This window comes from Macrotis lagotis, chromosome 1, assembly GCF_037893015.1.
Source record: "Macrotis lagotis isolate mMagLag1 chromosome 1, bilby.v1.9.chrom.fasta, whole genome shotgun sequence".
In the NCBI taxonomy this organism is placed as follows: domain Eukaryota; kingdom Metazoa; phylum Chordata; class Mammalia; order Peramelemorphia; family Peramelidae; genus Macrotis; species Macrotis lagotis.
This window is the reverse complement of record NC_133658.1, coordinates 906108126-906130327: the sequence shown is the minus strand read 5'-3', so window position 1 is coordinate 906130327 and position 22202 is coordinate 906108126. Positions and strand designations below refer to the sequence as shown.

The following is a 22202-nucleotide window of genomic DNA, read 5'->3' as shown; positions in this document are numbered from 1 at the left end:
AAAGGCCATCTGACCAGCTCATGCCTTCTCTTCTCCCCCCAAGATCTTTCTCTGGTCAGGCTTCAGTGATCTGAGGCCCCGCCCTGTGCCCTGGATCCAGACTGCCCTCCATTCCAGCTCTCCAGGATGAGGGCCCGTCCTGGGCCAGTGTGGCCCCCCAGGGCTGGGGGAGCAGGCGCCTGAGGAAACACTACGAGGGACCCTTGGGAAGCAGTTCAGCCCCCTTCCTTCCCTGGTCCCTCAGATCCCCATCTAAGCACCTCTATTTATTTCCCCCTCCCCGCTCTGAGGAAGGACCAGAGACGGACAGCCAGGCCCCCGGGGTGGAAGGAGGTGGGTTCTCTCAGGGAGGCACAGGGAGGGAGGTGCGCACAACTTGGGTCAGCCCCAAGGGGCCGGTGATGGTGAACGGTACTGATCTGTGATGGGACTGAGGAGCATTAGAGCAGAGGTGCTGGGGAGGTGGGGGGGTGGTGATGAGAGTGGGACCGAGGTGGAGATGGAGGAGGGATCCGAGAGGCTGAAGATCAGAGCTCTCTTTACTCAAGTGCAATAAATTTATCAGGGAGCTAGGAGGTGTCTGGCACCACCCCGGTGGTCGGGTGGGCTCCCGGGCAGGGGCTGGGAGTCTGCTTCTTGGCATTCCGCCTGGAGATAGGCCTCAGAGAGAGGAAGCAGGGGGATGGGCCGGGAGGAGACCCTGGGGGGCCCTTCTTTTCTCCCTGCGGCACACATCTCTGGTCAGACTTTTTCTATTAAACGCCTCCGTCGCCAGCATGGGTAGCCCCGAGTCCTTTTTACTCCTTCTTGGGGGTTAATGGAAACATTCATCATTTATAAAGAGCAGGTTTTCCATCTGTGATAACTCTGGCCATAGCAGAGGAGAAGCAGGAGGACCAAGGTCAAGTAAGCAACATGAAAGGACAGGGTCTTTTAAGTCTCTCCCACTGAGCTCCCTGGGCCTGCCTCGAGGGGTCCACTCACTGTCAACCTCTGTCCCCCTGAGGACAACAGCTCTCTGCAATGGGCATTGACAGGGAGCCTTGGGGAGGCTTGAGCCTGGACCCTGTGGAGGCCAAATCCCCGCTCCAAGCTTGGTGGAGGGGCCCAACTTTTCTTCTCCTTGACTGGATGGTTTGGAGGAAGGCCCTTCCTGTCCCTGGGTCAGTGTCCCTCTGTCACATTTGATCCCTTATGTCTTGCCCGTTCTGAGACTGAATAAATAACTGGTTGGACAGGTGGCCCCAGAGCTGGGAGATGAGTGCTGAGTTTCCCCCCCGAAGTTACTTCCTTTGCCCCAGATGAGGCAGAGCCATAATTAGCAGCCTGGGAGGTACCAAGGTGAGCTCATCCCAGATGCTGGGGTGGGGGCATCCTGCGGAAATGCCTCCTGAGTGGGGCAGGACAGGGTGGGGCCGCCTGGGTGCAGACATTCCCTGGGGCCCACACACACTTGTCATTCATTTGCCTGGGACACGTGTCCCACAAATCTTCCCTCTCCTGCCTCGGTCTTCCTCTAAAGCTGCCTTTCTTCCAGACGCTCCCCACCTCTCTCTCGGCCCAGGCTTTCCCTCTGAAGGGCTGCCTGCTGCTACCACAGTGGGGCGGTTGCCTCTGAAGTATGGTCTGACTGTGACATGTCTTTATTGCACTGAAGGGGGGGAGTCCAGTTTGGTCTCCCCATACATGCATACACATACACACAATGCTGGGAGACCACCTGAGCCCCGAGGTAATAACACTGCTCCACTGGGAGGTGGAAAAGGAGTCGTGTGTCCTGTGAGGGAGCACTGTCTGAGCCTGCCCTTCTTGGCAGGGGTAGTTTGCAGGACAGAGGGCCTCGCACTGCAGGCCTTGACCCATTGACTGGCTGCTACTGCCTTAATCATCAGCATTTGGGAAAGGGGGTGGGACCCTTCTCCCACCTTCCTTTCACCCCCCCCCCCCCAATTCAGGAGACCGCATTAGGTTTGCCAACATGGAATGGCTTGTGCCGCTGGGGGGAGAGTGGCTTCTCAGAGTGGGAGGCAGAGCTATGAGCTTCATTGCCTGGCGGGTTGAGGGCACGGATGCTCCGGATGAGCCCCATCCGGCGGCGGATGGAGTGGTCTAGGTTGACAGTACAGCAGAGCAGACTCTGAGCCTCTGCCACAGTGAAAGGGAAGTCAATGCCCAGGAAACGGGCAAAGAGCTCTGGGTCACCATCCAGGTCCACCACATTCTGCAGGGCCTTAGTCATGGTGTGGAGTTCTCGGCTATTGTCATAGAAGATGCCCCAGAGGGGAGCTTGGGGGTCCGGACCACCCTCAATCTGCTGACGGTCTTCTAGGCACTGCAGGGCCCAGCTTAGCCGGCAGGGCCACTGATTGGCCAGGACCACCCAGGCCACAGCCTGACGTGGACTAGGCTTCATGTCCCCGCCCCGGGCCTGGTACTCGTGCAGCAGTCTAACCGTGATGGGCACCGTGTTGACGATACGCCGCATGGAAACCACGTTGTCCGGAATGTATTCATAGAGGCAGTCCTGCTCATCATGCAAGCAGAAGAGGGCTTCCTGGATGCGCTGCCCGGCCTCAGCTTCAATGCGACCCTGGTCCTGCCCCCCTGCCACTTCTACATGGAGCAGCTCAGTGCCCTCGGCCCCAGGGGAGGCCCCTTTCTGGCTGCCCTGCAGCTGCCGTGTGATGGCCCGGTAGAGCAGGTCATCCCGGCTCTGGACAGCATCCTCCAGAAAACGCAGCTTGGTCCGGCGCCCCATAATGGGCACAGAAAAGGGCAGCGTGACCGTGCGGTTGAGGAAGAGGTAGCCATTGTCAGCCACCCCCTTCATGGAGCCAGCGTTCTCGAGGCACGAGGCCAGGATATAGGGGTCCACCACCAGGATGAAGATGAATGGGGCCTGGCTATCTGACAGCAGTGTGTTGATGGCATTGAGGACACCTACCACACGCTCTGGGTAACAGGTGTCGAGGCCTGTGACCTCTAGGACAATCCTCAGCCGTCGCCGCTGAAAGATCTCCAGGAAGCAGATGTAGTTGGTGAGCAGCTCCACCTCCTTCTTGACCTCACACATGAAGCCAAGTTGGCTTCCAAACTTCTCCCTTGTGACCAACCTCTCGATCTTCTTCCTCTGGCTCACAAACAAGTGCTTGCCCACTGAGTAGAGAGCCATCAGCAGGCCAGAGCCCGAGAGAGTGGTGGCTGCACCCCCAAACACTTTGAGCACGTTTCCATGGCTGCCTCCTTCCCGCCCGGACCCTCTGCCACTGATGGAGAGGTAGAGGAGGCCTATGCCTAGGGCCAGTGCTGCAGCCAGGGCCAGGATGATCAGGCACACCCTGCGACGGCAGTGCCATTCACGTTGACAGAAGTTTGGGGTCATGGCTGGCTTGTTGCCCACCACGGTGTAGAGGCTGAAGGGCAGAGCCCCATAATGGCTACGGATACCATCACAGAGAGTGGTCACCAGCCCAGCCCACAGCTTGTCCGTGCCTGCGTATTGCCAGGCGCTGAAGCGGATGAACAGGAACTGCACGTTTTTCCTACGCAGGTGAAGTTCCGTGATGACGGGTTGGTAAAAGACCAGGTACCAGAGGAGCCGTGGGAAACCCCAGCCGTGCACCTGGCGAGGCTTCCACTGAACTTGCTGGAGCTCCTCCACTTCCCTCTGGGCTGCCTCTTTCTGCATGAGAGCTTAGGGGAAGGGAAGAGCCAAAGTGGAAGGAGGGGTCAGCCAAGCTGGACCCCAGGCACTCCAGGAGCCTCAGGGCCCACCCACAAAGAAGCAACCACCACCTCCTCACTGCCTGAAGTTGGGAGGCATAGGTTCTGGGGCGACCTTCTGTGGACCAGGCTGGCTGGACTTTGAGGAGCCAGCCAAGACTTAGTCATTTCATCTCTCTCCAAGTGCCCGAACACAGGGACTCAATAAAGGTTGTGGAATGAATGGTTGGAGCTCAAGATTAGGGTTTGGAATTGGGTTAGGGTTGGGCCAGGATTAGGGCTGAGGAGCAGAGCTTGGAGCTGGACCAACCTGTGTATTGACAATGTTTTAGGGCTACTGTTAAGGTTTGGTTTTTTTTTTTTAGGTGTTTTTCTTTTTTTGCAAGGCAAATGGGGTCAAGTGGCTTGCCCAAGGCCACACAGCTAGGTCATTATTAAATGTCTGAGACTGGATTTGAACCCAGGTACTCCTGACTCCAAGGCCGGTGCTTTATCCACTGTGCCACCTAGCTGCCCCCCAACTTGGGTTGGTATTGGGGTGGAGACTAGATGTCTGTGAGGAAAGCAAGGAGTCTGGTCAGAGACCCAGTCCTTTGGAGCTCAGAGTGGGTGGAATAGACTTGGGGCAGGATCAGAGACCAAGCTTGGCCTCTCCCCTCTCCATCTGAGCTAGGGAGGCAGAAGGGGGAAGAGTCCCTAGGTCAATCTGGATTGACTGGACTGAAGCAAATCCATTTAGTCTGTGCTATTAGGTTTGAGAGGGGTGGTCAAGGCGGGCTTCTGGCTAGGGGGATGATTGCGTCCAGTACTAGGAGCAGCAGTAGGACTGGGGCTGAGACTAACTCGCCTTGAGGCTTGATTTAGGGTTGGAGATCAAAGCCCAGATGCATCAAGGAGAAGCTGGGGGTCATTACCGGATTGGGCCTGGCCACCAAGAAGACTATTGAGGCCTTGCAGTCAGCAGTGACTGGGCCGGCTCAGTGTTTGGGGAACAGAAGGGAGAGATGACTTGATTTGGTCACGAAGGAAATGGTTTGGATTCGAGGACTGGACCACAACAGTGTGAAGGGGCCAGTCACTGGCTGCCATAGGCCACTGTGTGTGCCATGCTCTTCCCTGTCTGCCCCCTGGCCCCCCTCCCCACTACCTGTGATTTTGTCCAACATCATGTGTAGACGGCAGCCAAAGGGGGCATAGAAGCCCACCGTCACAGGGGTGGGCACATGGCACAAGGTCTTCGACAGGCAGTTGCAGTAAACATCATCCTCTGTCACTATGTCTGTAGATGAAAGGACGGGCTGTGAGGCATGGCTGAGGTTCCCCCTCCCCCCTCCCATCTTCAGACCACACACAGAAGCCCCCCCCCCACCAGAGTAAGAAAGTAACCGTCTTCCCCAGAAGCAGCCACACACCTAGGCCCCCTTCTCTCCATTCCCTTGATGCAGTGCAGGAGGAGGAATCAGTGAGCTAGGATGCCTGTACTGCCCACAGAACCCCCAACTCTGGTCACAGTACTAATAGTAAGTTACTCCTACTGCTTTAACTCCCCATGCTTGATATGTTCCCCCAAATTCTAATTGCATTCCTCCCCTAGAAGTAACTGTGCCCCTGAACTCATCTCCAAGTTGGAAGACCCGGCTGTCCCCGTTTCACCTTGTCCTTGAGCACAACCGTAACTGAATGCAAGTGTGGACTGACAAGGCTTTGTCTGGGATCCTCCCTCTGACTCCTGACCCTAACTCGACATCCCTAACTCCTGATCATTGCAGAACCTTCTATTGAAGCTGATGTTCTAGAAGGATGGCCAAGCATCAGCATATAACTAATACAGTGTTATATGATGCAGAGGGTAGGAACATGCAAACACAAAGATGTTTACAATCTGCTGGGGAAGGTCATTGCCAACAGGAAATCTGGGAATGCTTTCTGGAGCAAGTAGCATTTAAGTTGGGTCTTGAAGAATGACTTGGAACTCAAGAGAGAGCATTCCCGGTGTAGGGGACAGCAGAAGCGAACTTGTGGAGGTAGGCAAGCACAAAAGACATTCCTGGACAGAGCTGCCTGTTTGACTGGAGCCGTGAAATGGAGACATGCCAGGTCGCAGAGGACCTTTGAATGCTAGACAGAGGACTTCCAACTTGTGCCCCTCAAGTGATGGGAAGAATGAGAGCAGCCAGATCTCATGACCCCTTCCTGCAGCATGAAAGAAAAAACAGGCTATCCCTCAGAGCCTGGATGGGGGATTGGTGAAGGGGCTGGGGCCTTTAGGTGGAGAGAATGGAGAACCAGGAAAGATCCATCCTGAGTGGAAGCAGTAGGTGGCAGAAGAGAGTAACCAGAGCCCTGCTTCCCACTTGGTTCTTGTCCATCAGGTCCCTGTGATTGAACATCTGAACACTCCTACTCCTCGGCTATTACTGACAAATGTCAATCTTACACTGGTGTCCAGCTAACAGGACCTCACAGGCTCTTGTCAAAGTGATCTATCTCCCCTCCTACCAGGCTGGAGGCTATGAAGAGAAGCAGGGTTGGATGGTCAGGTAAAGCATCCCAGAGTGGCGGTGGGTGGAGGAAGAGACCAAGAAATGACAGGTTCTGAGCCCAAACCAGAGCAGCTGCATTGAAGCAGGTGCCCTACAGCCTAGGCTAAGGAATAAGGGGAGGACTCCAAAAGGGAAGAGCTAGCCCCCAGGAGGAACCGATGGCTTCAGGGACCAGAGCTAGCACAGAACCCTGGAGGAGACCTAGAAAGATGAACTGCCTTGAGAAAGCTAATGGCCCCAAAAGGCTGGTAGCGGGAGGGAATGTTCCCCTGCCCAAAAAGACCAATGAGAGGCTCCCAGAACGTGGGAGTTGAAGGAAGAGCCAAGAGCCCAGGAGAAGTATCTGAGAGATGAGAACTACCACCAGAGAAGGAGCTGGCACTGCAGGCTCCAAGAGCTGGGAAGGGCCGGGTAGGACTGGGACCCCTGACTTCAGGGGTGGTGTCAGCCACTGGGACAGGGGGCAAGTCTGGATTCAAGATGGCAGCAGAAGGAGGAGGAGTCCCGAGTGGTGGACGGCCTCGTGCTGTCTTTGTCTGATGGCCTTTGCCCACTGGGCAGCTCCGGGTACAGTCTTCACCCAGACAATGCCGGTACCGCAGGGGCTGCTTTGGGGGCAAGGAGGCTGCGCCCGACTGCCTATGCCAATAGCCTCCATTCCTGGGCGCCTGGAAAGAAGGTGACCAGGCCCGGGGATTCCCTGGGCATGACCTGTGGGTATGATGGGCAAAGGCCATGGGTGGAGGCCGCGAGCTTGATACATCCTGACGTCGCTGGTGATGAAATCCTAGAAAGAAGGAAGATGAGTGCCATGACCTGATGGGAGCAGAGGACAGAGGACTGGGTACCAAAGCCCCTTAGAAATAGGTGAGGCAAAGAGATGCTCAGAATGGGAAGAAATTTGAGAGGCTGTGGCCAGAAGGCCTAATCCCCGGATTTCATTCCTGACCCCATTGTCCTGACTGGCAGCGTCTCCTTGATTTTACAGTTGTCTTCCCCACCCCCTTGGCAAAATGAGGAGGTTGGACTATATGGTCTGAGGTCCTTTCCGGCTGCAGCAGGTCATGATGCCTGGAGGATGGAAGGAGGGAGAGTTGTCTTCATGTCTCCTGAGTTGATTTCTGCTCAGATGATTGGGGAAGGGGCCAAGTGGAAAACCAAAAGTAGAGGGTGATCCTCTCTCCTAGGCCCTCCTGGAGGGCTGCCTGGTTGTCGAAGCCAACCTAGAGGGGCATCCTCCATTCCTTGGTTCTTCCAGGGAAGAGAAGAGAAGAGAGTGTGGCATGGGGCAAACTTGCCCAAGAAGGTCCAAAAGAAAGGGGGGAGGTGATGAAGAGGGGCAGCTGCCCCCCCACTCCCTCTCTGCAGCAGAAGGAGAGGGGACCAGAGGGATGGAGGCACAACTAATGGGAAGTAAAGGACCACCCAGAGCCCCTTCTCCACCCTCCTCTTGCTGTTGAGGTGCATCCCTCCTTCCCCTGCTTTTCTGCTGTTTGCCCTTCCCGTTTCCCTCTCCCACCAAAGGCCCCCAGAAGGTGGTATACTATCACGGTCATCGTTTATTGGTGATTCCCCTACCCACACCCCACACCTCAAAGTGCAACTTTAATAAACCGCTGCCCTAGTTAAGACAGTTCTAGCGTCCTTTGCTTCCATCCCTCCCTTCCAGGAAGATTTTCAAAGCTAACGATACTGAGCCCCCGATCCCCACCAAGCTCACTCCTGCCTCAAAATTCAAGCCCTTTAGTGACCCCATCAGAGTAGGGCCTCTGTAAGGAAAGGTTTAAACCAGGTTGTCGGGGACCCCAAGGAGGACACCCTCTACCTTTGCCCTGATAACTCTCAGGGTCAACAAAGCGATCCAGCCGGAAGCGTGTCTGGCCCGTGGAGGGCATTGTCCCAACGGTGCCCACGGAAGCATAGGACTTGGCCATAGGAAAGTCGTGTGCCTTGTCGGCCACCTCTTGCTAGGAATAAGAAGAGAAGTCAGAGGCTCAAGACTTGGAAGAGGACAAGGTGGGACGTGTTCCCCCACCAAAGATTCTGAGGGGCCTGAAAAGGGTGGTAGTGAGACCCCACTTCAAAGATAACAATATGGAATTAAGATACCAGGGTTCTAGCCTTGACTCTTCAGCTGACCCTTTGACATCTGGCAAATCATTCCCCCACTGAGCCTCAGTTTTCTTGTCTGTAAAGTGAGGGAAAGATTTGCATTACTGATCTGAGAAAAACATATTTGCCCACTCCCTCCCATCCATCCCTCGGACCCTTCTCAAAGTTGGGAGGATAATAAATGTCCCCTTAAGGTTGTTAAAACTGAAGAGAGTAAAGGGTGAGGTTAGGGAGGAGAAAAGATGGGGAAGGATGAAATAGATCTGAGGTTGAGGCTTGGAGAGCTAAGGATATTTAGGGGTGGCTAAAGTTCTTGGAAGAGAAAAGAGACTGGGTGGCTTTGAAGAATAGATAATAGCTGAGGGGACAGGTTAAGTTGGATAGAAAAGTGAGATCTTAGGAACTGGGTCAATTTGGAGGAACAAGTGAAGTTTTGGGGAGCCTGGTCCCTCATCCCTCCCCTCTTCCTTTCTTCCCCTCCCCTGTCCACTGTAATCCCATACCTGGTGGGGAGGCAGCTTCAGCAGAGCCCTCGGTTCCTTCCTAGTGCTAGCTGCATCCTGGGCCCCACTGTACTGAGTGGTTAGGCCCAGAGAAGCCCTAAAAAACCCAACCTAACCGGTCTTCCCACCTTCGTCTCCACCTCCACCCTCGCCAACTACAGGGATGTTCCCATTGCCACCCCTGCCCCAAGCCAAGTAGTGTTGGGCACACCCACCCACTCACTCGCCAGCCTCCTCAATTCATTCATGAACTGGAACTAAGGGCCCATGGATAAGGAATGAAGACATGAGTCCAAGGATAGAGGAGAGAGATGAGGGGAAGGGAAAGGGAAAGGAGGGAAGAGATTCACTAGGAGACCTTAGCAATTGTCTAGGCTCATCTCACCTTACAAAGAGGGCAGACTGAAGACTCATGGGGAGAATGGGCTTTCCCAGGGAAACCCAAGGAGTTCTAGAAGCAGGTCAGCCCCACAGCAGGTTGCCAATCACTGGGCAGGACTAGGCCTAGGTTTCAGATCAGCTCCATCATCTGCAACTTTGAGCCCATTTGTTCATCTGTGTATGCCACAATGGCAAGACTGTGAGGGCCAGGGCTCTGCCTACCAAGCTTAAGTGGGTCAAAGCCCCAGTGGACTTCTCCCTCCCCCAGTTTTTTCTGCTTAAACCCTCCATTCCATTCGGATAGCTCTAACTGATAGGAACCCTCCTCTCATTTGCCTCAAGTAAGAAATCGGATTTTCTGAAATCGGCCCTTCCTCATTCTGCCTCTTAATGCTGCCCCTCCAACACGTGGAAGTGTCCCCGTTGTTCCCCTTCTGAGCTGCGCTTACCCAGGTGACCATTTGGCTCCTTCCACTCCCCTCACCAGTCCACTGCCACAGTGACCAGGTGACCTAGGGACTCTTCCCCCTTTCTGCCTTCCTAGCTCAGATGGAGAGGGGAGAGGCCAAGCTTGGTCTCTGATCCTGCCCCAAGTCTATTCCACCCGCTCTGAGCTCCAAAGGACTGGGTCTCTGACCAGACTCCCTGCTTTCCTCCCCCCACCCCCTGTCTGCACTGGCTGCTGGACATGCCAGTCAGTGAGCACAGCTGCAAAAAGGCTGGAGGGGGAGGGGCAGGGATTCATTGTACCTTCCTAGGTGAGCCAGAGTGTTACATCATCAGCCCAGGATCTTTGAAGGCCAGAAGAGTGGGGCTCGGCCAGTTTCCGGCAGTTCCCTCCGATCCCACCAACCCGTCGTGCCCAGAAACTCCAATGGCAATGCTTTCCTAGTTGATGAAAGAGCATTCCTTCATTGATGACTCAGCATGATTGGTGAGACGACGGAAGGTCTAACCTCTACCCGGATATTCAGGAGTCCCCCAGCCCAACTTCCTTCAGATCCAGATCTCTCCTGAGAGCCCCCCAGTAAGACTCAGGACAAACCAAAATGCTGACTCACTGTTCTTTGAATTCAGTCCGCCCTCACCCTCCTCAGCAGGATTGCCCAACCTCTATGACCACCTGACTTGGAGAGCCACCTCCTCCAGGAAGACTTCCCTGATTCACTCTTCTTCCCACTCCCACCTTCTTTGTTCCTCCCCAGCGAGTTGGATAAGTGATACTGGTTCCTGTCTTATCAGCACAGCTGAGATTCCTCCGAGTCTTCATTGAAACTTGGCCAAGGCTCTCCCCCCACCTCCTCTCACAAGAAATGTAGTGGCAACAGGTGACATGTTGAGCTGGGGCTGACCAGGCCGAGCCCAGCTGGGACTCCCTGCTTCTGAGCTGGAGGAGACCTCAGAGGTCATCCAACATCCTCATTTTAGGTAGAGTGCCCCACTGCGGGGTCACACCATTACTCCCTGTCCAAGAGAGGGCTCCCCCTGAGCCTGCTCTTGTTTCCCAGCAGCTGCTCTCCTGGAGTGGCCCCCATCCTGCATGGTCACTGGGCCTTGGTGTGCCCCTCTGCCCACCCGGAGGTCAGGGGAAGGGCTGCTTCCTCCCACATTGTCCACTGGAAGTTGCCCCAAGTGCTAGGTCGTCATGGCCCTCCATCAATGCCCCTGGGCACTGGCTCCCCTCCCTCCCAGAGCCCTCCTGTTGTGTATCGTGTTCTCTTCACTGGCCCGGAGATCTTTTGTCCTATTTACATTCCCAAGTCCATCAGGTTGGGTGACTGGGAAGGACAGTGGGAGGGGGACCCAGGTCTGGAGCAGACCTGAGGTTTCAGGGCTGAAAAGTCTGCCCAGAGAGACAGTTAAGGTTCAGCATCTTTTCCCAAGTGACTAGTCCAGGCTCTCAGGTGATCAAAGGTGAGTCTTGAACCCAGGTCAGCCTGACTTTTGAGACTGACCCACTAAAAGTCATCACCTCTCATGACTAAATTTTAAAAATTGTTCCTCACTCTTCGGGGGTCCCGTTGGTGGGGGTCTCGTCTCCCCAGTCATTTGTGGTACATGGCCTCATGTACATCACCACTATGTCCCACTTTGCCAAGGGGCTGCTCTGAGCAGATTCTGCCTCTGAAAAGAGCCTCACTTGGCCAGTCTGTGCCAGGCCCTGGGGGGGATCCAAAGCACAGACCATCCCTACACATGTGGAGGTCAGAGGCCTGCTGACCAGTAAGCCCTCCCCTGCCACTCTCACCCAGCCATGTGACGGGGACAGTCCCATTTTATCTTGAATTAGTTTTCTCTTTTGTAAATAAAGGCTTAACCCCTTTTTGCCTACATTCTGTTAACAGCGGACTCCATGAACCCCAGTCTGGGTCACAACCCCCAAAGACTGGTCCTCCAAGGAGAGAGCCAGACTAGACAGCCTTCGGGGAGAGGGCACACTGGCCACTTGGGGCCAGAAGACCGATATCTGGACTGCTCTGAACTTGGGTTGGGCTGAATCTCCCTGAGCCGGCCTGGCATCCTCCAACCTGACCCACATTCCCACCCTGCAAACCATTACCCCCAAGCCCATTTCCTCACCATGTCAGGGTACAAGCTCCACCACTTTCCTCTCAGTGTACTGGCTAGGAAGAAGCCCATCCCACAGAAAGCCTTGGGGGCTCTCCCTTCCTGTGGGTTTAGGCTGAGCAGGTGGCCAGACTAGGAGGGCCCCAACAACAGCCCGACAGCTCAGTGGGTCGTGGCTCATAGGCTGTAGGATTGGGCAGCCAGGTCCACACCTGTGTCCCCTATTGTGTCTGTGGGTGTGGATGCATTGTGTTGTTTCCTTGTCTGCAGTGGATTAGGGCCCTGTTTACACCCACTGGAGCCGGCGCCTTCCTCGGAGTCCTTCCAAGCCTATCCATTCTACGGGCTCAGCAGGCAGAGAGCACCCAGGGAAGATGAGCGGAAGAGAGGCCAAGGCACCGGGCCCAGGATCAGGCTTTATTAGAGAGGGAAGAAATGACCACAGAACCCCGGACCACTCCCCACCCATGGCTCCCGACCCAGTCTCCCCACTCTGATGTGCCTTTGACTCTAGGACCACCAGCCTTCTTAGGACCCTGTGGGGACACCTAAACCCCCATGCCCAATCCTGGCTGGGGGCCCTTTGGCTCATTCTCCCTACTGGGCTCAGGAAAATGGGGAGTATCTGTCCAGCAGTTGGAGATCCAGATGACCAGAAGCCTGTAGATGCTGCTACAGCACCATGGGGTGACCAGGGCTGTTCCCACTGCCCAGTCTTTGTGCCCTGCAGGGGCCCCAGATTTGTTCCCCTTGGTCCCTGGGGCCACACCAAAAACTGGGGCACCAGGATGAAGATCTGCAGCCCTCTGGGAACAGAACTGTCCATAGACTGGCCGCTCGGGAGGCTCGAAGAAGGGACGATCCCAGAAGCGGTGTCTTCCTGGCTAAGCCTGATCCCGCTTTGGGGCTTCAGTAGCAGGGAAGGGTTATGTTTGGAGCTGGGTCCTTTCAAGGCTTCTGAATCACCACCTGGAACTTACCTAAACACAGAAAGGCAGCCTGTGAGGATGGGGTACACAGTGGGGAAGTCACCAGTGGCAGGGCCTGGGCCCAGAAGCACCCTGAGGCTTGGGCTTCACTCCCTGCTGAGTGGGAATGACTGACCCTCTCTGAGATCTGGCTGGCCAGATGGCCGCTCATCCCTCCCACTGTGCCCACTCTGCTGGGGAGGCCCAGGGAGGAGGCAGCCTGAGACACAACCTTGTGGGGTGGCTTGGGCCAAGTTCCCCCTCAGAAAGGGATGGCCCAACAATGACCAAGTCAAGATCTGCAAGGAGGGAAATGAGGTCTGTGGCCCAAGCCCTGAGTCTCTGGCCCCATCTGGTCACAGGCCTGCTGACTCCCCACCTCTCCCTCTCAGCTGGCTCCTTCCCAAGCCCCGTTCTAGGAGACTTACAGGCGGGCAGCGAAGCCACACTGGCTGTGACAGAGCTCTCAAAGCCCAGGGTGCTGAGGGTCCCCCGGAGAAGGCCACAGGTGAAGGCAAGAAACTGGAGGGGAAAGACAAGACTGGATCAGCTGGAGGCCCAGGAGAAAGGGGGGACGGTCCCTAAACCTAGAGCCAGAAAGATGGACAGGAGGCATCCTGGGAGGCAGGCTGAGGACCACTGAGAGGAGTCAGAGCATGTGGAGTGGCGGGGGGGGACACATCCACAAGACCCTATTCCCCACTCTTAGAGCCCAGGGCCGGTCATCAGAACTAGAACAGAGGGACCCAGGGGCAGAGTAGGCAGTTTCTCTGTTACCAGGTCCCCCAGTACTCCCCTTACCTTGGGGGCTTCCTCCAGATACTGCTGGCCCCGGGCCATCTGCTTCAGGAAGGGAAAGTTGTTATCCTGCAGAATGTATGTGCCCTAGAGGGGGGATTGCCAGTGGGTACAGGCCTGAGGGTCACCTGGTCAGCTGCCCCCCCTTCAGCCAGTCAGCAGTCTCCCAAGCCTCAGGCTCCTCACTTAGACAATCTCAGAACCCTGGCACCAAGAAAAATCTTGGGGGATGCCTGGTCTGGCATTGCCCTGAGAGGCAGGTGCCCCAACTCCTCTTGGGGGCCCTACCCTGTGTCACCCTGAAAGTTCCTCTTTCCTGACCTCCCAAACTATACAATCTGCTGCCACCGCTGCCTCTCCCCTAGCCCCTCTGATAGCTGCTCCCATGCCAGCAAAGACACACAGATAGACCCCTCCCCATGCACCCCTGACAACACACTCAGCAAGAAAAAGCCTCAGGCTTCAACAACCTTAAGACCTGGGGTCTGAAAGCCCCTGGGGGTGGGGGGTAGTGCAGGGAAAGTCAGCCCTGGGAGTAAGCAAGGCTGCTCCCCAGGCCTGCCTCAGCCCCTCCCATTGTGGGACTTCAGACAGGTGACTGTACTTCTGGATGATCAGCCCTAAGGTTGGCAGGCTCAATGGCAGGTGGCTGTCCATGGCTTGGCCTCCTTGCAGCTAAGAGCCGCAAGCCCCTCGGCATCAGCTGCTGCATGGCCCAGGCTCCCTCCTGGTGCTGGTGGCATCGGTGATGACATCTACCTGTCCTTCTGCCACTGGGTCCTAATGGCCTCCTCAGAGGGTGCCACTGGGGCCTCATATCTGGCTCTCTAGGGTCCATACCACTCACTCTGGCCCTTTCTTCACCATAGACCATCAGCACAGGAGATGAAGCCTCTTTGGAGCCCTTCTGACCTCCCGGGTGTGGACACCAGCTCCAGGCCTTCCTGCTTCTCACCCACAGGATCCTGGCCCTGACACTGTCCCCCCCCCCCAGGCTGCCCCCTGGGCATGTTCTAGGGGAAAGCCTGAATACTTGTTCTTACTCTGGCCTACAACTAACCACCCAGGGAGACTGAGGCAGAGAAGGGATCAAAATCCCGAGTTTAGAAATGAGAAACTGAGAAAGGAAGGAAGGACGGAAGTCTCCTCATAACAGTCCCAGGAGCCAGTAGCTCTTATGATTCCCATTTGACGGATGAGGAAACTAAGGCAGTGATCAAGGGCCCTTCCTATCTTGAGACCCAGGGCTCCCTCCCCACAGCGCCACCAGAGGCCTCAGGGGAAGGGAATTACCCACAGTCTTTTCCAGGTCAGTGAGTGATGCCCAGCAGCCTCTGCCTCTGTCACCACCTACCTGGTGGTTGGTCCTGAGGTTGTCCGCCTGCTTCTGGAACACAGCCCCCCACAGGTCCCTGCACAGGAACTTGATGGTGTCCAGCTCCTCTCTGAAGGCCAGCGCCCCTCGAGGTAGCCTGGGAGAAATACAAGCTTCTGACTGGGGGAACAGAGGCAGATTCCAGGCTCTGCCTCGGGGATTTGGGACCAAACTCAAAGGGGAAGATGCAGTTTCCCGGGAAAGTCTGAGATTGGGGGAGAAGGAAACCTTATGCTGCCCCCCCCATTTTGGCTCCTAGTTCCCTGGGAGCCTGGCCCTGCAGAAGGGTCTAAACACATGGAAGAGGGTAGCTCCTGACCCCCAAGCCCCCCTGGGGAGGACTAAGTCCAGGCTCTCACCTCTCAGCCAGGCCCTGGCCCACACGGAAGCCCATACTCTCTAGGACTGTCAAGCCTGTCCTCTGTCCCTAGATGATGAGGAGGGGTGGAGAGAAGGGGGCTCAGACAGGGCCATCAACACTGGGCACCTGCCCTCCTCCCAGGAGAAATTACAGATGAATGGATTAGGAAAGAAAAGGGCTGCTCCCAGACCTGGACTCCTAATCCTGGAGCCCTGAGGCACCTGTAATTCCAGCCCTCAAACTGCTAGGGAAGGCAGCCAGGTCAGGGGAAGAAGACAAGGCTTGCCTCTACTCCAGGGCTGGAACTGGAGCCTCCCTAGCTGCCTGACCCACAAACAATGCTCCAGTCAGACAAGGGTCGTGGAGGAGCACGGCCCAGGCCTGGGTGGCAGAGCGGGGAGAGCCTGAGAATAGGCAAGGACTTTAACAAAGGCAGCCAGCCATGGCTGGGAAGAAGCTACCTGCCCAGTCGCCTCCTGACCCAGAGCATCCGGCCCCTCGAAGGCTCCCCCTAAGCAGTGAATGACCAAAGGAAGGGGGGGGGGCAAGAAATGGAAGGGCAGTGGGAGAAAAGAAATGAGAGCAGGTGCAGAGGAGTAACCCGGGGAAAGGGAAGAATGTTAGGGTTGGGATGAAAGCAGAAGAGGTGTAGGAGGGAAGACTAAGAGATCCATCAGATAGCATTACTTCTGCTATTACATGACGGCCCTGAGCCAAATCCTGGGCACCCACGGAAACTGAACCCCTCCCTTCTCTGAAGTGGGAGCTGGGGCCTAGGGGCTTTCAGCTCTTCTTTTTTTCAGGTGCAGTGGCTTGTTGAAGACTGCCCAGCAGGATTCGGATCTGGTACTGGGACAAAACTCTGAGGTTTCCAGCATAGGGATGATGGGAGGGATGGAAGGAGGAGAGAGCCGGGGCCCCAGTCTCAGTCCTCAGCTTCTGCCTTGCTCAGATGCATCTCCAAAGTGTCTGTTTCAAAGTTTCCTGGCCCCCTCCAGACACCAACCCAGGCCCTGTCTCCCCTCCTCACAGTCCCCTGGAAAAACCTCAGGTCACCCAGCCATGCCTGTCAGTCATCCTTTCTCCTCAATGCCTCTCCTTGGGTCTCCTCGGGGTCACCCACCAACCTTTCCTCCAGACACAGAGGCTGAGGTGGCTCTTCCCTCTGCAATGCCGGCCCCCATTCCCATTCCCCCACTCCCAATTCTCAACCTCTTTTAGTCCTTCTCTGCTGCCTGCAAACTGGCTCCATCTTCTCCCATCCTTAAAGGCCTTTGCTCAGCCCCAATAGCCCACAACCAAACCCTACAAACAGCCATCTTCCCTGCCCCAGTGGCTTTCTAGCCTCACCTATAAGCATTCAGAAAGGGCCTACATGTGCCAGCTAAGGGGGGAGGGGGGACTGCCCTCAGGAAGCAACCAGTGTAACCCAGGGGAGACAACTGGGGTCCACCTATGTTAGTATATACACCTGGTCATTTGGTGAAGAAGATTCTGGCACCTCTCAGTTCCTCGCAACCTGCTTCCAATTCCTCCATGTAAACAACTGTGCTAGTTGCAAGGGCACCAGTGATCTCTTTCCCAGGCACTCCCTTGTCCCTGGCTCTTCTTTCTGCACAGCAGGATCTCTGCCTTCCATCCATCCCTCCTGCTGGAGGCCACAGGCCTTGCCCTCCAAAATCTCCATGGCTTTGTCCACCTGGCCACTGGACATCTCTGCCCATAGCATCTCAAATTCCAAACAGCCCAAACCACTGTCTTCTGTCCTCCGGAATCTCACACTTTTCCTGGCCTCCCTCTCTCAAAGCACCATCTTTTATTTTTTCACTTTGTCAAATTTACCAAGGGGGAGGTGAGTTTGGCTTCCCCAGTTCTCCTCAGTCCCCTCTATGGCCAAGCAGTTGGTCATTCTTGGATTCAATATCTCTCCCCAGCTACAACCACCACATGGTTCAGCCTGGTCTGAAGTCTGGTATTGGTGTCTCTGTAACTTTTCTTTTTTGATTAAATTTTCTTTTTTTGCAAGGCAATGGGGTTAAGTGGCTTGCCCAAGGTCACACACCTAGGTAATTAAGTGTCTGATGCTGGATTTGAACTCAGGTCATCCTGACTCCAGGGCCAGTGCTGTATCCACTGAGCTGCCCCCCATAGTTTATCTTTTCTTTCTATCCCTCACCCTCCACACAGCTGTCAAATGCACACTCCAAGCATAAGACTGACCAGGTCACAATTCTGCTTCCAAAGCTTTGGTGGAACTCCCCCAGGACCAAACTCCCTTTTGGCATCAAAAGTCCTTCGCTGCCTGGCTCCCACCTTTTTCTAGGCTACCCTTCACACATTCTGCACTTCAGTGAAGAAAGGTCATCTCGTCAAAGTCACTTCTTTTTCCCCCTCTGCCTCTTGGGACCCCTATTGCCCTAAGCTCGAACGTCCTCTTTTAGGGTCTTTCCCTATAATGCCCAGCTGCCAATATCCCTTTCTTCCTCAGAAATGCATAAAACATATAGAAAATATCATATAATATTAACATTTTTTATTTTAATGCCATGATAATTCAGATTTCTTCTCTGGTATGAAGGGACAGATAAAATTTTATTTTATTTATATGTGCATTTTTTTTTTAGGTTTTTGCAAGGCAAATGGGGTTAAGTGGCTTGCCCAAGGTCATACAGCTAGGTAATTATTAAGTGTCTGAGACTGGATTTGAACCCAGGTACTCCTGACTCCAAGGCCAGTGCTTTATCCACTATGCCACCTAGCTGCTCCTTGTTTGTTTATATGATGATTTTCTTTTTGTCCTTTGTTCTCAAAGAAGACCATGACATCAGGGAGGTGATGCCATGACAAGTCCATGAACTGGATTGGAGCAAAGGAGGGCTGTGCTAAGTCACCAGCCTTACTTTCTCTTCCAGAGCCCTCTGGGTTCAGTAACCAGATAGGAATCAAAACAACTGGAGATGACCCTGGATGCAAGGCCATCAGTGTGAAGTGACTTGCACAAGGTCACACAGCTAGTAAATATCAATAGTCTGAGGCAGGAACTGAATTCTCATCCTCCTGACTCCAGGGCCAGTGTTCCATCCACTGTGCCACCTAGCTACCCTGCTTATATTCTTAATCATGAATGAGATGCCCTGATCACCCCCAGCTACTAATGAGTGCTTCCCCCCAAAAAAGATTACTTTGTTTCCTTCTGTACATATTTTATAGGAGAGGTAAGATAGAGTTGTTCTCAGAACAAGACCTCAGTTCACACTTGGGACACAAGTGTCTGGCTAACCCTGGGCAAGACTCCCCAAGACTATAGCCAGTGACAGAACAGGGCAGTGACCTGCTCTGGTGGAAGAATGAAAATCCTGAGCTGCTTAAAAGAAAAGTAAAGGGGCGGCACCCCCTCTGCCCTCCTGCCATCCTCTGTAAAATTTTTTGGCTTTCCGTACCACAGAAGGATTTATTATGGCATTAAAAGATAGAATATGTTAATATTATACGATATCTTCTATATATTTTATGCATTTCTGAATTGCTATATTTTTTATGTTGTTTCTTGTCCCCCACATATGTTTCCCATAAAACTCTTGGAAAATTCCCATTTAGTTTCTTAGGCTGCCTCCAATATAATGAAACTGTGATGGGGAAAAGTGGGGGGTGTGAAAAGGGTAACTATATATACGCACACAAAATGTCCCATATGTGCAGGTATTGTTCAGTTCCATCCAACTCTTAGTGACTCCATTTGGGGTTTTCTTGGCAAAGCTACTGGAGTAGTTTACCATTTGCTTCTCCAACTCATTTTACAGATGAGGAAATGAGGCAAACAGGTTGAAGTGACTTGCCCAAGGTCTCCCATTTAGTTAAATTTGAACTCGGGTCCTCCTAACTCCAGGTGCCACCTAGCTGCTCCCTATAGGAGCATGCTGTCAACCGATAAAATGTAAGCTCCATGAGGGCAGGTGTTCAGGGGGCCTTAATAAAAACGTGCTGATTGATGGATTGGAAGAAGATAGAGAACAGGGCATGCTGGGAAAAGGGAAAAGGAGGAGCATGGGGAATGTGGAGGGGGAAGAAGTCTGGAAGCAGGACAAGAGGAGGGAGGGAAAAGGGGAAGGGAAAGTGGAGAAAGAGGGGGAGGGGAAGTGTGGCAGAGGAGAGGGAGGGGAAGGGAGGAAATGGGAAAGAGAAGGATGGGGGAGGGGAGGAAATGGGAAAGAGAAGGGAGGGGGAGGGGAGGAAATAGGAAACAAGGGAGAAGGGAGGGGGAAGGGAGGAAATGGGAAAGAAGGGGAGAAGGGAGGGGAAGGGAGGAAATGGGAAAGAAGGGGAGAAGGGAGGGGAGGAAATGGGAAAGAGAAGGGAGGGGGAGGGGAGGAAATGGGAAAGAGAAGGGAGGGGAGGGGAGGAAATGGGAAAGAGAAGGGAGGGGGAGGGGAGGAAATGGGGGAAAAGGGGAGAAGGGAGGGGGAGGGGAGGAGGAGAAAAAGAAGGGAGGGGGCAAAGATGGGAGGAGGGAAGAAGGGAGAGGAGGATCAGAAGGAACAGAAGGCGGTGAGAGCACGGGGAGGCCCTCCCGGCCTCACCTCGTCTCCCGAGCCCCGGCCCCCGCCATACGCGGCCGCCACCACCTCCGTGTGAAGCAGCTGGAACAGAGTCTCGTCCGCCATGGCCGGCCCTTCCGCCTTCAGCTGTCACTGAGCGCCCCTCCCCCCAGCCTCAGGGTTCCTTGGGTCCCACCCACCCGCGATGTACCCAGCGCTTTCATTGGCTCGAGCCCGAGTCACGTGACTCCAGCCTCTCGATCTAGGTTCCGGACCCTTCCAACATTTCTATTGGACCAGGGCGATCTAGGCCCCTCCCTCTTCCTCCCCCAGGCTGATGCTCATAGGCCGAGCCTCTGCACGTCCTCCTTGTGCCCCTTCCACTATTATCACGTGGTCGAGGATGGGCGTAGCTCGAAGGCTATTTGTTGCTTTCCCATTGGTCGGCGGTAACCGTTTGCCGTCCCTGACTGAAGCGGCCGGTGTGTCACGTGATCCAGTGCCTCGCTCCAGCCTTGCTCATTGGAGGAGCCGGATCCCGACCCGCTTCCACGTGACTTCCCTCCCCTCCATATCCCGGAAGGCTGCGAGCGGGGAAAGCGCCGGCTGCGAGCTGCTGTGGCCCGGTACCTGGCTCTCGCGGGGATGGACGGCAACCTCCCTGGGACCCTGAATGAGCGCACCCTCCCTTCCCTTTCTATAGGCTTCCTGGGGGGAGAGAAAGGGCCCCTCCCCCCCCGACCACTTCTCTGCCCCCCCACTCCCAGCCCAGGATTCTCCCGTCTGTGATGCCCCCCATTCTCTCCTTCCTCTGACGCCCCCTCCCGGATTTTCTCCTTTTTTCTAATCAGCATCCTTGATTCTTCTCCCCCGCACACTGATTCCCTCCTCCCCTTCAGGACCCTCCCCTGCTTGCTTCTCCCCCTCCCCATGGTCTCCCATTCCTGATTCCCCCCTCCCTCCCCTGCTTGGTTCTCCCCGGGCTTCTTCCCCTCCCCCCATCACTCACCTCTGGATTCTCTCCCTGTTGCCCCCCATGACCCTCCTTTTCCCACTGCGCATCCCGCCAGTCTTGCCACCTCCCCCTTTCCTTATGATCCCTGGGACACAGCAGCCTCTTCCTTTGGAGGCCTCCCTCATGGAACTCCCTCCTCCCAGAATGACCAGTCCCCCTCCTGGGCAATTTTGGGAATAACTCTCCCACCGCCCAAGCCCCAACTCCAAAGCCTCCTGGAGCTTCACCTCCCTCCCTACCCTCCCTCCTGCTCCTCACGGGTCTTGTTCTCCTCCCTCCAAGCCTTTGCCCTTTTTGGTCCCTGCCCCCCCCAAGCCTCCAGGGCACCCCTTCTAGTCTTACAGCCTCAACTTTCTCCTACTGACCTTGGGTCCTCCTAGTTTGCCACCCACCCTACCTGCTGGAGACCCTAGCACGTGCCCCATCCCTGTCTCTTCCCTCGTGGAGTCCCTCCCGCTGGATCGCCCTGCCTCTCCCCTCCAGTGTCCGAGCCTTGGACCTGGAGTCAAGCGCCCCCCCCCCTTCCCCTCCAGTGTCCACCTGGAGTCAATGCCCCCCCCAGGGTCCACCTAGAGTCAACCCCCCCCCCCAGTGTCCACGCCTTGGACCTGGAGTCAAGCCCCCGCCTCTCCTCGCAGCTCCCGGGTGGCAGAAGCCATGGCATCCCGGGCCGCCCGAGGATTGCACGGTCGGGGAGCGGAGACTGTGGTGCCGGGAGAGGCCGTGGAGACGGACTCGGCAGCGTCGTCGTCGGAAGAAGAGGAGTTGTACCTGGACTCGGCCACGCTCCGCCGGGGCCGCCCCACGGGGCTGCGCGTGGCAGGGGAGGCGCCTGAGACCGACTCCGAGGAGGAGCCGGTGGCCCTGATGGCCCACGCGGGCCTGCCTCCCCTGGTGGTGGTCCGGGGACCGGAGTGGGCAGCGGAGGAGGCCCCGGCGGCGCCGAGGCTCGGGGCCGGGGCCTCACTGTTGCAGCACCTGAAGACTGAGAGCTAGGCCCACCTGAGCCACGACATCAGCGCGGCGGTGCACAGCGTGTACCGGCAAGCTGGCCTCGACATGGCCGGCCTGGCCAGTCGCCTGGCGGTTGCGCTGGCCATGGGCTTAGCGGCGGCCCACAGCATCCGCCTGGCCCGCAGCGACCTGGGCGCCCTGGCCGAGCGCCTGGACATCGTGGCCAGCTGCCGCCTGCTACCCGACATCCGAGCCCCGGCCGAGGCCGGCCCCAGCCCTCGGGCCTAGAGCTCCCCCCCCACCATGGCCCCAGAGAGCCAGGACCTGCCCCCCCCCCCAGACCTCAATAAAATGTTTTTGGAAAGA

At 55.7% G+C, this 22202-nt stretch overlaps 4 protein-coding genes across 10 annotated transcripts in view; 2 read left to right on the top strand and 2 right to left on the bottom strand.

The window, feature by feature from the left end:
- Nucleotides 1-774, top strand: part of PPP1R37 (protein phosphatase 1 regulatory subunit 37) — a 32774-nt gene extending 32000 nt beyond the window's left edge. Inside the window, exon 13 of the mRNA XM_074219306.1 lies at nt 44-774. The gene's annotated coding sequence lies outside the window, so the exon portion shown is untranslated. The remainder of the gene's footprint in view (nt 1-43) is intronic.
- Nucleotides 704-11777, bottom strand: NKPD1 (NTPase KAP family P-loop domain containing 1). 5 transcript variants are annotated; one of them, XM_074219300.1, is made up of 7 exons: nt 10013-11777; nt 9267-9436; nt 8376-8454; nt 8092-8233; nt 6628-7053; nt 4871-5002; nt 704-3693 (listed from the first exon to the last, which is right to left on the bottom strand). In XM_074219300.1, exons 4-7 carry the CDS (start codon nt 8198-8200, stop codon nt 1952-1954), a joined length of 2409 nt encoding a protein of 802 aa, XP_074075401.1. In that variant the 5' UTR covers nt 8201-8233; nt 8376-8454; nt 9267-9436; nt 10013-11777; the 3' UTR covers nt 704-1951. The 5 variants fall into 5 exon arrangements, with proteins under 5 accessions (XP_074075401.1, XP_074075404.1, XP_074075406.1 ...); XM_074219303.1 differs by having other exon boundaries at nt 8092-8454; XM_074219305.1 differs by lacking the exon at nt 6628-7053.
- A 446-nt stretch (nt 11778-12223) lies between these two features.
- On the bottom strand, nt 12224-20035 carry TRAPPC6A (trafficking protein particle complex subunit 6A). 3 transcript variants are annotated; one of them, XM_074219307.1, is made up of 6 exons: nt 19910-20028; nt 15331-15398; nt 14951-15068; nt 13600-13683; nt 13227-13320; nt 12235-12810 (listed from the first exon to the last, which is right to left on the bottom strand). In XM_074219307.1, the coding sequence occupies exons 1-6, from the start codon at nt 19991-19993 to the stop codon at nt 12779-12781; spliced, it is 480 nt and encodes a 159-aa protein (XP_074075408.1). In that variant the 5' UTR covers nt 19994-20028; the 3' UTR covers nt 12235-12778. The 3 variants fall into 3 exon arrangements, with proteins under 3 accessions (XP_074075410.1, XP_074075408.1, XP_074075409.1); XM_074219308.1 differs by having other exon boundaries at nt 12236-12810; nt 19955-20017; XM_074219309.1 differs by lacking the exon at nt 13600-13683 and having other exon boundaries at nt 12224-12810; nt 19910-20035.
- Nucleotides 20036-20337: 302 nt separating this feature from the next.
- Nucleotides 20338-22200, top strand: BLOC1S3 (biogenesis of lysosomal organelles complex 1 subunit 3). Its single transcript, XM_074219299.1, is given in 2 exon segments — nt 20338-20493; nt 21521-22200. A coding segment is annotated over 1 exon segment (585 nt). The 5' UTR covers nt 20338-20493; nt 21521-21539; the 3' UTR covers nt 22125-22200.
- Nucleotides 22201-22202: the final 2 nt, after the last annotated feature.

Bases quoted from the DNA above. Each gene is read 5' to 3' on its own strand.
- TRAPPC6A (XM_074219307.1), bottom strand. From the start codon at position 19,993: ATGGCGGACGAGACTCTGTTCCAGCTGCTTCACACGGAGGTGGTGGCG. The intron at 15,399-19,909 runs GTGAGGCCGGGA...CTCATCATCTAG, and splicing joins GCCGGGGCTCGGGAGACGAG to GGACAGAGGACAGGCTTGAC. The intron at 15,069-15,330 runs GTGAGAGCCTGG...TATTTCTCCCAG, and splicing joins GGCCAGGGCCTGGCTGAGAG to GCTACCTCGAGGGGCGCTGG.
- NKPD1 (XM_074219303.1), bottom strand. From the start codon at position 8,200: ATGGCCAAGTCCTATGCTTCCGTGGGCACCGTTGGGACAATGCCCTCC. The intron at 5,003-6,627 runs GTAGTTCTCATC...TTTCATCTACAG, and splicing joins TGCCAGCTCCTTCTCTGGTG to ACATAGTGACAGAGGATGAT. The intron at 3,694-4,870 runs GTAGTGGGGAGG...CCTTCCCCTAAG, and splicing joins GATGTTGGACAAAATCACAG to CTCTCATGCAGAAAGAGGCA.